Here is a 12,653-nt window from a genome sequence, read left to right on the forward strand (position 1 = left end):
GTCTCTGCATTCACCTCGAGTATGCCTTACCATTCCAGGTATCAAGAAGAAGGCACAAATGCGGTCAGCAACGTTGAAGCAGGCAGCATTGAAGCAGGCCGCATTCTTGCTATTACATGATGTCCACAGCGACCGCTTACACGTTTACACCGATGGGTCGGTCATGCACTACAGTTCAGCAGCTGCAGTATTTGTCCCAGCAAAATCTACAGTGACAAAATGTAGGATATCGCACTTGTCATCAACGATGGCTGTCGAACTTTCAGCTCTGCGGGCTGCAATTTAATTGATCGATCAGGAAACGCCCCAGAAATGGTCCGTCTTCTGCGATTCCAAGGCCGCCCTCCAGAGTTTGCTCTCTGCGTTACGTCATGGATCCCACGAACGACTTGAGGCGGACACACGTGCAATTTGCCATCGGGCAGTAGAGAAAGGACGTGACTTCTTATTCCAATGGTTGACAAGTCATTGTGGTATCCTTGGAAACGAGCAAGCAGACGCAGCCGCTCGATCTTCACACACCAGTGCCGATTGCGTCGCTAACCCCGTGGTCAAGAACAGACGCCGCGGGAAAGCTCCGTGCGCTTACTCGCGAGCTTACGTTGGCCCAACGGAATTGGGCAGACTTTATAAACTAGCGCCTTTGTTCCCTGGATCCTGATGTGAAGCTCCGCCTTCCACATTGCCTACCACGACGGGAGGTAACTCTGTTCTGTCGCCTGTGGCTTGGTGTAGCTTTTACCAATGCGTACTCTTACCTCATCGGAATGACCACAAGTCCAGATTGTGAAGTCTGCCGGTTCAAATAGACGATAGCGCACCTTCTGTCTGATTGTCCTCGTTTCGATGCACAAAGAGAAGTCCTCAGCACCACGCTCGACAGGATTGATAACCGCCGCCTTACGGAAGGCCGAGTTCTTGGCCCCTGGTCCCAGGCGATGTCGGCACGAACTGCTTTAAAAGCGCTAGTGTTTTTTAAAGAAAACAAGACTCATTGAGAGAAAAAAGAACTATAGAATGTGCAAACTAATGCTTTCCTTTTTTATTTTTTAATCTTCTCTTGTTTTCTTATCTTTTCTACCCTTACCCCATCCCCATGTGTAGAGTAGTCAACTGAACCCTTAATCTGGTTAACCCCTCTTTCACCTCTTGTTTTCCGTCTTTCTTCTATCTCTCGGCGAGAAAGCAGTAAATTCCAAGCCCGCAATTCCCATCATTCTTCCGCGCTAAATTAGTACCTCTGCGTACGCTACTGCAGGGAACATAGTGGCGCGAAGGTCCGCCCCTTTTTTTTCAATTCTATGTGGTAAAACCACACCTCATGAACGCAGGAGTCAACCTCAGTACTGTTGCAGAAGTGTTTAGCAGGCTGTCTCATTATTTTTTTTTTACCAAGTAGTTGCTACCGACGACATACAAGGTCTTATCGCCATATCTGGAAGGCACGAAATGCTTGTATACTTAAGAGTTTGCTGAAAAAAACTTTGCGAACGCATCAGTACACTTGCATCGCGTTTGCTCAATGGCAACATCACCGACACGATTAAGTTAAATGAGCGCGCCGGTCAATTAAGGATCGTTACGACAACTGCTGTGCCCTGTGGGTACGCTGGCGATCTTTGGCAGAGCGTCAGTTATCGCTAAGTGTGGTTCACAGCAGCTGCGCTGCTCATACATAGCCGATTCTGACGATGGATGCATATGCATTGATTGAAATCACTGTTGCATTCATTTGCGCACGCTACCATTCCCCCATGCGCAGTCTATAAGCGATCGCTTCGTTGGCACCAAAGCTACAAGTAGAACAAAATTATTTTGTCAAAAAAATAAATAAACAGAAAAAGAAAAAAAGAAGCGTTTTCGCAAACAGTCTTTACTAAGACAAAGATGTCATACTCCCGTCAACCAAAGGTCGCTGGGAGTAAGGGAATAAAGCAAGCTTGTGCTTCCTGATCGAGTTCGAAACAACCGTACAGGCTCATTGTCGGCCAGCTAAATGACAGTGGCAACAGCGACTGTCACATTACATCACATTGCAAGCGCAGGCCAGTAAGTGAATTACCAAAAGGTGTTGCACGGTTTTCTTGGTCTCTTGAAACTAGTCACTGCAGGGGACCAGCAGTTGAAGTGACCCTGCGACGTTAATAGGTCAATAAAATCGAGGAAGACTTCGTCTGTAATATTTGTGACCGATCACACCCATGTTATTATTATTATTATTATTATTATTATTATTATTATTATTATTATTATTATTATTATTATTATTATTATTATTAGGTTGCGGGGTGGGGTAGGGAGTGATGTTCTTGGCATGGCTTGCGCGGAATAGCACACTCAGTGTTTGTGAGTTGGCACACACGCCCCTGTCGTTATGAATCCAATGCAGCAGAATTAATTCAGCTTTTTCCATACATTTAAACATGCGCACTCCTATTATCCGACAGCAGACGCAGGAATCGTAGTACGCCAACAACATGGCCTTGGAGACTGTGACGCACCGCACTGGACGCGCTTTCATCTTGGAGGCCGTGCGAAGCTGCTGCACATGCAGTTTGCCACGGTATTATTATCTTGGATAGCGCTTAATAAAAGCAGTGCAGCTGTCTCAGCTCCCGACGTGTTTTACTACCTCGAGCAAGCCACGATGTCATTGCACCATGGTTTATTTTTTCCCCCTTTCTCTGCTGCGTTCTGTTAAATTTCATTACAGTGAAAGAGCCCCGGGAGTGGAATGTGTCCAGCAAGCCTTCCGACAGAGGGCTCGAAGCGCGTTACTTGCGAAAACAGAGGAGAGAGGGCGCTTCTAGTCCTACCAGTTCTCCCGCTCTATCCTGAAGAGCGCATCCACAAAACAAGCAAAAGAAAAGATAGACAGAACGAGGCAAAAAAGAAGAGCGCGGGCGACAAGGAGCGGGGAGCGAGCGAGTTGGCGGCGAGGTTCACTACGGGGTGAGGTACCTCGAGGAGCGGCGGTGTAGCAACTTCGATGCCCGGCGGCGGCAGCGACGACGGCAGCGTCTGACCGCACTAGCAGGCTAAAGCAGCAGCGGTAGTGAATACCTTTTCCAGTGCTCCGGTCGCCGCCACGACGCGTGTTCACTACCCGTTTTCACGCGTCTGAGCTCTTCAGCAGAGGCGTTGCGCCGGCCTGCCGCCAACTATCATCATCGTCGGGTATATCGGGACCTGCCTCCCGTCGTTGGTCGTTCTCACTCGTGCGTCGTCTGCACCGGGAAGAGTCAGCTGTGTTTGTACGCGCCGGGTGCCAGCCCAAGGGGACGACGACCATGCGGTCTGTCGCCGGCGTGAGCGTGGCCGCGCTGCCGGATAAGTGCTGTGTAGTACTCGTCGCCTGAGAAACCGTCGTGGTGCCGTGGATTTCCAGCGGCGGCAGTGGTGGTGGTGGCGGCGGCGGCGACGCGATGTTGTCGCGGCCGGTCGGCATGTCGCTGACCGCACTCCTTTTCGTCTGCTTCGTGGCGTGCTGCTGTTGGCCCGGTCCGGCGGCGGTCGCCGAGCAGCGTCTGCTGTCAGGTACGTGAGAGCAGACCGCTTTTCTTTTTTAACTCCCCGTGCTTCTCCGGGGCGATGCCTCGCGCAGTCCGTCGAGCAGGCCGCGCGCGTCTCCGTGCCTCGCCTGTTGCACTTCGACTATTTTCGGGGCCGTCAGGCAGGAGAGGACGAGCGAATCAACGTGCTTGCTGCTGCTGCGGCTGCTGCTGCTTGCAGCGGCGGCGGGACGGCCTCGACGTGGCCCGCTGTTGTTCCAGGGGAGAAAGTTTTCTTGCGTCGACGAGCGCTTTTTTTTTTTTTTTTTGCGAGGAAAGGTCGTCGTCGAGAAGCGGGATGGCTTTGTACGCATACGCGCTCGAGGTAGTACCGGGCCGCCGTTCGCCTGGCTGCTGCATCGAGCGGTGATTGACGAGCCGTCACGACGGCTTGCCAGTAGCGGTGGGTGGCGTCGCGGTTTTCGGGCCGAAGAACGTCTGTGTGTCTGCCGCGGCGCGCCGTCCGTGTTTCGTTCCCGTCTGGGACGGCCTGGCCGCGGCTCGCATGCCGAGGTTCGTCGGTGCAGATTCCCCTTTTTCGGTCACAAAGTTGACGCCCTTTCTTTCTTTTTCTGCGCTCGCCAAGAGCATGATTTCTGCCGATTTTCAACGGCAGACAGCGAAGGCGACAGAAGTTCATGTTAGTCTGCTACTGCAGCCACGAGAGTTCATTTTATCTAACGTTTCATTCATTCCTTTGTGGCTCGCGCGCCCGTATATTATCGCTCTAGCTGGTCAGAACTTTGCTGGTTTAGGTACACTCTTCAGTCTTAAAAAAAAGTTTACACCCTTTGGGGTACCAGCATCGCCTGGTGAGCAGGGCCAAGCTATCAGCTCAGGCCCGCGCAATCCTGGACTAGGGACGCCGCCCACCTCGGACGATTTTACCGTCGGCTCATTTCTACTAATAAAGTTTATTCCTCCTCCACCCTTTGGGGTGTATATTTGCCACACAACGATAATCGTCATCTGCATCAAAACGGCAAGTTGGGCCAGTTGGTTGCGATTCATAGTAAGGTTCGTTACAGCGCAACACAAGGCAAGGACAAAAGAAGGTACCACAAGATAATGGAATGGCATGCACAATCTGCTTAGCAGAAGTGAGGTACCTGTTCACATGTTTGACAGTGCATTCATGATGTGAACAGGTGCATCTCTTGTGCTAAGCAGGTTGTGTATGCCATTCCATTATCTTGTGGCAGAGAGTACGTGGGACAAACGAAGCGATGTGTGAATGTTAGACATCGGGAGCATGAGCTTCACGGGGTTGCGCCACTTCATGTCCCGGAGCATTGCAAGTCGTGCGGTTATCGCCCCGAATTAAAAAATATATATATAAACTAGTGTCATTTTAAAACACGCAAGCCAATTGACAAGGGAAATCGCCGAGGCTCCAAATATAAAAATTAAGGACAAAGCGTGTATCAGCGAACCGTCTATCACTACTCATGACAAGGAACTGCGTTGCCTACGTCAATTTTGATTATGCATCAGTTTGTCACAGTTACCTCGATGCATCTCTGTGTCTCGTGCATGTCATGGTTATCAACTGGCACCTCTCTCTCTCTCTCTCTCTCTCTCTCTCTCTCTATATATATATATATATATATATATATATATATATATATATATATATATATATATATATAGACACATCTTCAATATCAGTTGAGAGTCGGCGCCGTGTCGTCGTTTTATACATCTTTTGTCTTTATCTTGGGTTGCGCTGTGACGAATCTTACTATGAATAGTCACGCGTCTTGCCCGCATTTCCTTTCGTTAATGCTGCGAGCCCGGTACTTCCAAGTCACGAACAGCATGCGAGTTATCACCATGACAGAGCATTCTCGGCAGGAAAGTAGCGAGCGCAGCGTTTTCAAGAACGGAAACGCAAGCAAAGACAGATGACGATTATAGCTGTGGCAAATATACCACCCAAAGGGTGTAAACTTTTTTTTTTTTTTTTTTTAGAGTATATACTCGTAACTCATCGAGTTGCGTGATGGCTGCTACGTGAACGCTGGATTAGAACGCTCTCCTATTGGCCTCGCCCGTGTCGTCTGCTCTGCCGCCGTCTGTCTTGTTAATTCGGTGGTCTGCGTAGCCTGCTTGGTCCCGCCCGATTTGTTACGTTCTTTTCACTTGGTTCTGCTCGCTTTGACCGGTTCACACACACACACAAAAAGAAAGGTACCTTCCTGTCGCGTTCGAGCGAAGCTCAGTCTGCTACCGGCAGACTGGCGCCGTGCCGCACATGTTCCGTAGTGCTCTCAGGCACACACGGCTTCGATCGCCCATCACAACTGGCACAGCCTCGGATCTTTCTGTGCGCTATATGGCAGTTGTTTCCGCCGAGGACAGATTGTTCGTTTGTTAGCCTTTTTTTTTTTAAATCTCGTCAAGCGTTCGGGCAAGTTGATAAGGGGACACCCCTACACCCTGACGTTTACTGACGCAGCTGGTTTCCTTGCCGAGTAGTTCACGTTTCCGCCTGCTTTTTTTGTTTTTGTTTTTGGTAAACACTGTTTAGATTGACCTGCATTTCAGAATGGGGGGCCGCGCGTGAGAACTCTGACGCGAATGTACCTGGCTCAATCACTTCGTGTTGTAAGCTTGATGGTCGCATTTTGTTTGCTAGATGTTGAAATAGCGCAACGCAGAAAGAGTCCGGAAGGCGTACAATTAAATTTTTTTTTTTTTTGAGATCCTCGATATTCTCAGATTCTCGAGCGAATACCTATTAACTTAAAATACCATCAAGGTCACAATACAAGGCAGTCGTTGCACGAAATAGTTACAAAAATGTAATGATACATATGAAACAAAACACGTCGCTACATCTCAGTGAAAGTTATTGCAGGAAATAACGAGAGCATGGCGAAAAAACAAAGAACCATGGACAAACTTACCAATTACGTATACTTGACAATGTAAAAGCATCAGGACAAGTTACAAAAAGTAGTTTCCTCATCGTTCAATTTTGTATACTTTGAATAATGCGCCGCGATTTTCCATGGTGGCTAGTGATGCGGAAAAGTTATTGTAGTGTGTCGGATGTAGTACGACGCGGATACGAATGAATAAAAAAAAAATGTAATATGGAACACCAACTTCTCGCACGTCCGCACGGCTTCTTGAAAGTTTGATGTGGCAAGCGGGCCTATGGATCCAGCGACGAGTAAATGCGATGTATAAATGAAATTCACGAAGTTTTGTCTCCTTTGGCAATGAATTATACAGGTCGAAATTTTTTCGCAAACATTCTCAATTTTTTTTTGTGCGTTATAGTTATGCACTCGGGACGCACAGGGTCGCGGGTTCGACCCCGTCTGTTTGACGAGGGTGGCTGAGTGAATCGAAACCGGTGTAACGACATCTGCACCGCGACGCCGAAAAAAAAAATTGAAAAATCAAAGGAGGGGGGGGGGGGAGTAAAGAAAAACCCCGAGCGGTCAAAATTAATCTAGAGTTCCCATCGAGTCGGCGCCTCCTTAGACGTGCGTGCAACTTGACGAAGTAAACCTCCATAAATTAACGCTTTTTTTTTTTTATTCTAATCGGCTCCAGCGTGTCAACCGGATCAGCCGCGCAAGCGCTATCTAATGAGGATCTCTACATGCGCCTGCGCCGATATATTCTGTGCGCGTGCGGTCGGGTTACTCGCCTTCCATCGCGTTAGGATAGTGAATGCGGGCTTGTATAACGTATAGCGACGGGAATCGCAAAGCCGAAGCGCTAGCCGAGGCAGGGAAGTTCCTTCGTAAAAACGCTTGCTTCTGGAGACGTCGACAACCTGACCGTGGGGAGAAGCAGCGTAATGTAAAGAAACCACGGGTGGTTGAAATTAATCCGGCGCGCGTCGTAACCAAATCGTGGTTCGGGCACGTAAACCCCCAGTATTTTGGTAGTTAGTTACATTTAGACTAATGCAAAATATGTAAGGTAGTTTTTCCTTCTGGACATTGCCTACGCGAATTGACGTTAAAATTTTGTCAAATCTTCCGTCCTACTACTACTACTTCGTAAGCAAGCGCGAAGCATAGATTTGAAGGATGTTGAAGACTTGCTGTTTTCAAATGACGTTGAAGTGTTCCGAAGTTTAATACCCCGCTAAACAGATTACCCCGCTAAACAAGAACGTTGCGTACATGTTTTCCGAGCGTGGGGCGAAGCACAACGGGCACGTGCCCCGACCTCAACGAACTTGCCGTGTACCTGGAAGCCTGGCATCCGAACGACGTGCGGCAGCTCTTGCTCCCTCGCCCCTTCCCCCTCCCCCCCAGCGTATCCACCACTCAGCTACCGAGAGAGAGAGAGAGAGAGAGAAAAAAATCCGCGCTGCGTCACTAGGTGGAAGGGTGTCTGGGCTTCGTCGGAACCCGATAATTAAGATCAAACAATCCGTTAGCACTAACAAAGCGCGATTTCTGTCATCACTAATTTTTTTTTTTTTTTTTGCTTCTATGCTAAGTGCCCTATCTCATAACGGTGTCACTCGGCCACTTCCAATTGCGATGGAAACCGATCCGGACCGAAGTTCTCCACCGCTATTGGCTCCGCCCCCCCCCCCCCCCCCGCAGCTTTCGAAAACGAGCCAGTTGCGAGTGAGAAATCCGATCCAGATTGGGCTCGATCGCGATCAGAAGTCCGCCCGCGTGGCAACCTTTGTACGAAATCAACGTCGGCGCTGACATTTGTTGTACTCTGAGCGGCCGTAACGGCGTAGTGCCGCATGCAGCCCGCGAAACCCTCGCAAACGGGGGGTGGGAGTTGGTGGGGGGGCTGTCCCGGTCGTAGGCGTCTGCGATGCGCAACGGTGCTTCGGGGGATGCCCGTCTGCCTGTCCGTGCGTCTCCCCTCCCCCACCCCATTTGCTGCAGTGCTATGAGGGTCGCTATCGTGCGCGCGTGGGCGTCCTTGAACCCTCGTGCGACGCGAGCGCTACGTCATCGTCGTACGTGAGGGGGCGGGATACCGAGAGAGGGGAAGGGGGGGCAGGCCCTCTCACACCCTCCTTTCTCCATCTCCCCAGTGCCCAACACCTTCTTGGAGCCGCCGCCTCCCCCCTATCTGTACGGCCAGATTTGCGGTCCGCGCTCGTAACCTCCAGGCGGCCCCGGTCGACCGTGGACCCACTAAAACTTATATCGCGAGATCTCGTTATGGCCGGTTGCTGCGTAGCTGGCAAGTTCTGAAGGCTCGCTCGGCTTCCTTGGATCCCTGCCGGCGGTTGTAAAACTCGTGGCGGTGCTTGCGAATAGCGGAAAAGGAGTTTCCTACTAAGCTTACCGGACGAAACTCTGATGCTGCTATCGCTAAGCTATACAAACCGTGGGAATGTCGGCTAGCGCAAGGATACGTCCTTCGTATTTGTGACTTCGGACGTTCTTATGGCTTTGTCTTGCGCATTGTACTTATTAAATTTCCAGGCTCTTAGTTCTTTTAAACACAGTAAGAGCAGCGCATAGTTTGCAGCCTCTTTCGTTTTCCACGGGACACCTTGTTCGTTTGGAGTTTCTCGAACGACGATTAATCATTTCATCTCATTTACATAGGGCAGTACTTACTACACCCCCTTTGGGTGACTCAGGGATGTCAAGACTCTATCGGAGCGAGGTCGCCAGTCGGATTCCCGGTCGCGTTCCTATATATCGGTGGATTGAAAAAAAATAAAAAGTGGCATCTTCGCCCATGTGCCAAGCAGTGACGCGATAGCTAGTGCGATATTACATGCAGAGAAATCTCGCCCTCTCTTTGTGCGGTGTCGGTTGGAATAAACGTTCGTCCTTTGAAATCTTGAAGCCGATCGGTCGCTTGTTTGGGTGGTCTCGGTGTCATCGTAAGCCTTTCCCACGCCCAGCGCGGGACGCAGGCCTCTTCCTGCAGCGACCTTCGAATGGCGTCAGCGGACGTTCGTTCTATACGCCTGCGAATTTTTTTTTTTTTAAATCCCGTCACCGCCACTCTGTCATCTTCGACTGCGCTTCCGTTCCCTTGCTCCATGCCCCCTACTGCTACTACATGTCCGATACCCAGACCAATTCCCCTCAGCATGCAAGCTTTGCGGCAAACCAGGAGACTTCCTATTGTTATAAATGGGGGTTCAATCCCATCGCTCGTGATCCGTTGTCAAGCTTAGAGTCGGGCATGAATTCGAAGGTAGCTGGCCCATGCCGTCGTCCAACTTATCCACGCTGAGGACGTTGATGAAGGGAAGGACTGCTTCTCATCGAGAACGAGGAATATGGGTTTATTTACGGTGTTTATATCAGTCTAACATGACTGTTTGAGAAAGTACATCAGTCTAACATGACTGCTTGAGAGAGAGTGACCTGAGCAGCCGCACAACAGCGGTTTTTAAACACTCGGTCCTCTCCCGATACAAGGTGATGCGAACGTTCGTTTAGTAATCGCAAACCAGCCGCCTCCCCGCGGCACGGTTTACACACACACACACACACACACACGCATACACACACGTGTTTACGGTCCGAAACCGACACCACACGAATTTCATAGAACTCGGAGCCGTTCCGGGTAGCGCGTTGTCTTGCGTCTCGGTCGGTGCGTGGGAAGGAGTGTCCGTCGGCGTTCCCGCGGCAGCTCCCTCGCCCATAGGAGATCAGGTCCGCTTTGTCGTGTTGCGCACAAAGCCTGCTTCGTCGAACTCCTTCAGTCCCAGCGCATCCTTGCTGAACCGACGGATAGTGGAGTATGCGCGTATAGATATTGACACAAAGTCGACTTCGCCACGCCGTGGCTAGAGGTTGGTGGCGATGCTCCCGAGATGTTGCTTCCACAGTCGCAACTGGTTGGCAAAACTTGCACTGCAGCTGGCCGTTCTTAACACTATACACAGCCTCCTCACATGCCCCACCTTCCCTCATCCCCCGTCACCTGCCGTGGCGGAGTCTTACTGGGAGACTCTGCTGACCTGCACTTCCGGTCAAGACCAGCGCCGGATCATCTCCGGTGCTACGAGAAGTATTGCTCTCCAAGGGCTCTCCTTCGCTTTGTAAGGGTGCCCCCTCACAGTAAAGAAGCACCCAAGGGCCATGTAGGGGGCTTGGTCCCAACCATTCATATCACTGGCAACAAATGCTTCTTTCACCACCACCCCTGTCATCGATTCTGTAACTCTGATGGTCCCCCGGTTATATGTTCCACGCGCTACGTGACCTGCCCGGCTCCATTCTTTCCTGTCAGCTGCCCGGAATATCGACTATCCCCGTTTGCCCTCTGATCCACACAGCTCCCTTCCCGTTTCTTAACGTTACGCCCAAAATTTTTCCCTCTGTCATCCTTTGCGCGGTCCCCAACTTGTTCTCGAGCTCCTCTGTTAACCTCCGAGTTACTGTCCCTAATGTCAGTTCCGGTAGAATGCAATGATTGTACACTTCTCTTTCAAGCGATAGCAGCCGGTCACGACTTGGTAACGCCTGCCGCATGCTCTCCAGTCCATTTTTATTCCGTAAATTTTCTTCTCGTCATCGGGACACCCTGTCAGATAAACGTGCTTATGCACAGATGCTGGAGGCCGACTGCCAATCACGAATTCCGGTTTTCTTGCCAGGCTATCGAACATTATCTTAGTAAACATCCGCATTACACACACACACAATGACGTGTACGTCGCGTCGACGCACTTGAATCCGACAAAGAATGTAGCGGACACGACTATAGTCGTGTCCACTATAGTCATTTGGTACGACGTGCGCGTGCTAAGTGTCTAGGCAATAAAAAAAAATGCGATAACAAAAATTGAATACACTATAGAATTAACGACGAATGTGAGGACAATGGATACAGAAGCGGTTAACAAATACAAGATCGATCAACCAATCAATGCCCCAACGACGACTGGCCGTTGTGTGGAGGTGCTCGCTCTCAAAGAGCGACCACGCGCCAAGCCATTTGTATCAAAAAGAGGGCTTGTTTCCATAAGCGTACCACTCCACGCCGTACAGCCGGCGTCAGCCTGTCGACTCGGCTTCTCGCGTCGTCCGGATTCGCACTTAGCGCGGCGCCCACGAGGTGATCAACCCGTCGCGCCCTTCAAAAAAATGCTTGTCGAGGGCTGTGGGGGAGGTCGCATCGTATGTCTCCCATCGTAGCTTATCAGTCACGCCGGCTTGTAGGTGGGTCAGCGTCGTTCCGGCTATGCCGCAGCTCGCGCGAGCGAGTCAACGAACCCGCGAGGCCTCTCCTTTAGATGCGCCGGATACACCTGTTATCGGCGCGCAACATTGCCCCCGTAAGCTGACGCTCCTTGAGTGGCTCTCGATTGCTTATCGCGCGGCGTGTTGCGCGCGTGTGGTGAACGATAGCGGGCGTTCGATAAGCGTCCCGAGAGTGGCACGTCGGGCGCCGTTGTAGCGTTCGCCGCCGCGGTATAGTGGCGTGCGCTTGTATTTTCGCTCCGCGTGCAAACTCTTATCGGTTCAGTTTGTCAATGACTGAGCGCGTACCCATGTGCGCCGTGGTAGGTTTGATGAAAACGACCGAGCGGTCGCTGTGTTGTTGAACTGGTCGGCACTGTGCTCCCCCTTGCGCTTTCATTGCTGTATACGCACCCTGCGTGCAGTAGGGGGCCAGAGGCTGCTTGTCGGCCTTCACTTATCTGTGCTTCCACGGGACCGTTAATTCATGCCAGCTTGAGGATTCTATTCTAGGAGTCTATTCAATTCAGCGATAACTTCATAGAAACGCTATGGTATTGCGATAACAATTTCTGTATTGGGGAGTTGTACCGATGCTGGCTGGCCCTGGCAAGTAAGTCCGTGGCCACGCTTCTGCTTTCTATAATCGCCGTGCAAATTGTAACCGTGAAAAAAATTAAACACCGATGGTAAATGCCTCGGTCATCAAGTGGTTTCAGCTCGTATTCCGCCGCCGAACACTTAGCGCCGTTCAGTGTACGCGTTGTCTGCCCAAACGCATGGCACGGAAAGCCGCCCAACCGACCCAGACGCTAAAGACATCCAGGCAACGCAGCGCAACTGTAAACTGCGTGTCCGCTCTTACAAAAAAGGCGTCATGGAAAATGTGTTGACTTTTTCGTTGCCTTCAACAGCGATTGTGTCGAGGTGCAACGGAATATCG

At 50.8% G+C, this 12,653-nt stretch overlaps 1 protein-coding gene across 5 annotated transcripts in view; it reads left to right on the forward strand.

Moving 5' to 3' along the window:
• Positions 1-2,820: 2,820 nt before the first annotated feature.
• Positions 2,821-12,653, forward strand: part of AdamTS-A (ADAM metallopeptidase with thrombospondin type 1 motif A) — a 383,945-nt gene continuing 374,112 nt past the window's right edge. For all 5 annotated transcript variants that reach the window (XM_075668702.1, XM_075668703.1, XM_075668705.1 and 2 more), the window contains exon 1: positions 2,821-3,537. In XM_075668702.1, the coding sequence (XP_075524817.1) occupies positions 3,426-3,537 (112 nt within the window). In that variant the 5' untranslated portion in view covers positions 2,821-3,425. The remainder of the gene's footprint in view (positions 3,538-12,653) is intronic.

This window comes from Dermacentor variabilis, chromosome 9 (genome assembly GCF_050947875.1).
Source record: "Dermacentor variabilis isolate Ectoservices chromosome 9, ASM5094787v1, whole genome shotgun sequence".
Lineage (NCBI taxonomy): Eukaryota > Metazoa > Arthropoda > Arachnida > Ixodida > Ixodidae > Dermacentor > Dermacentor variabilis.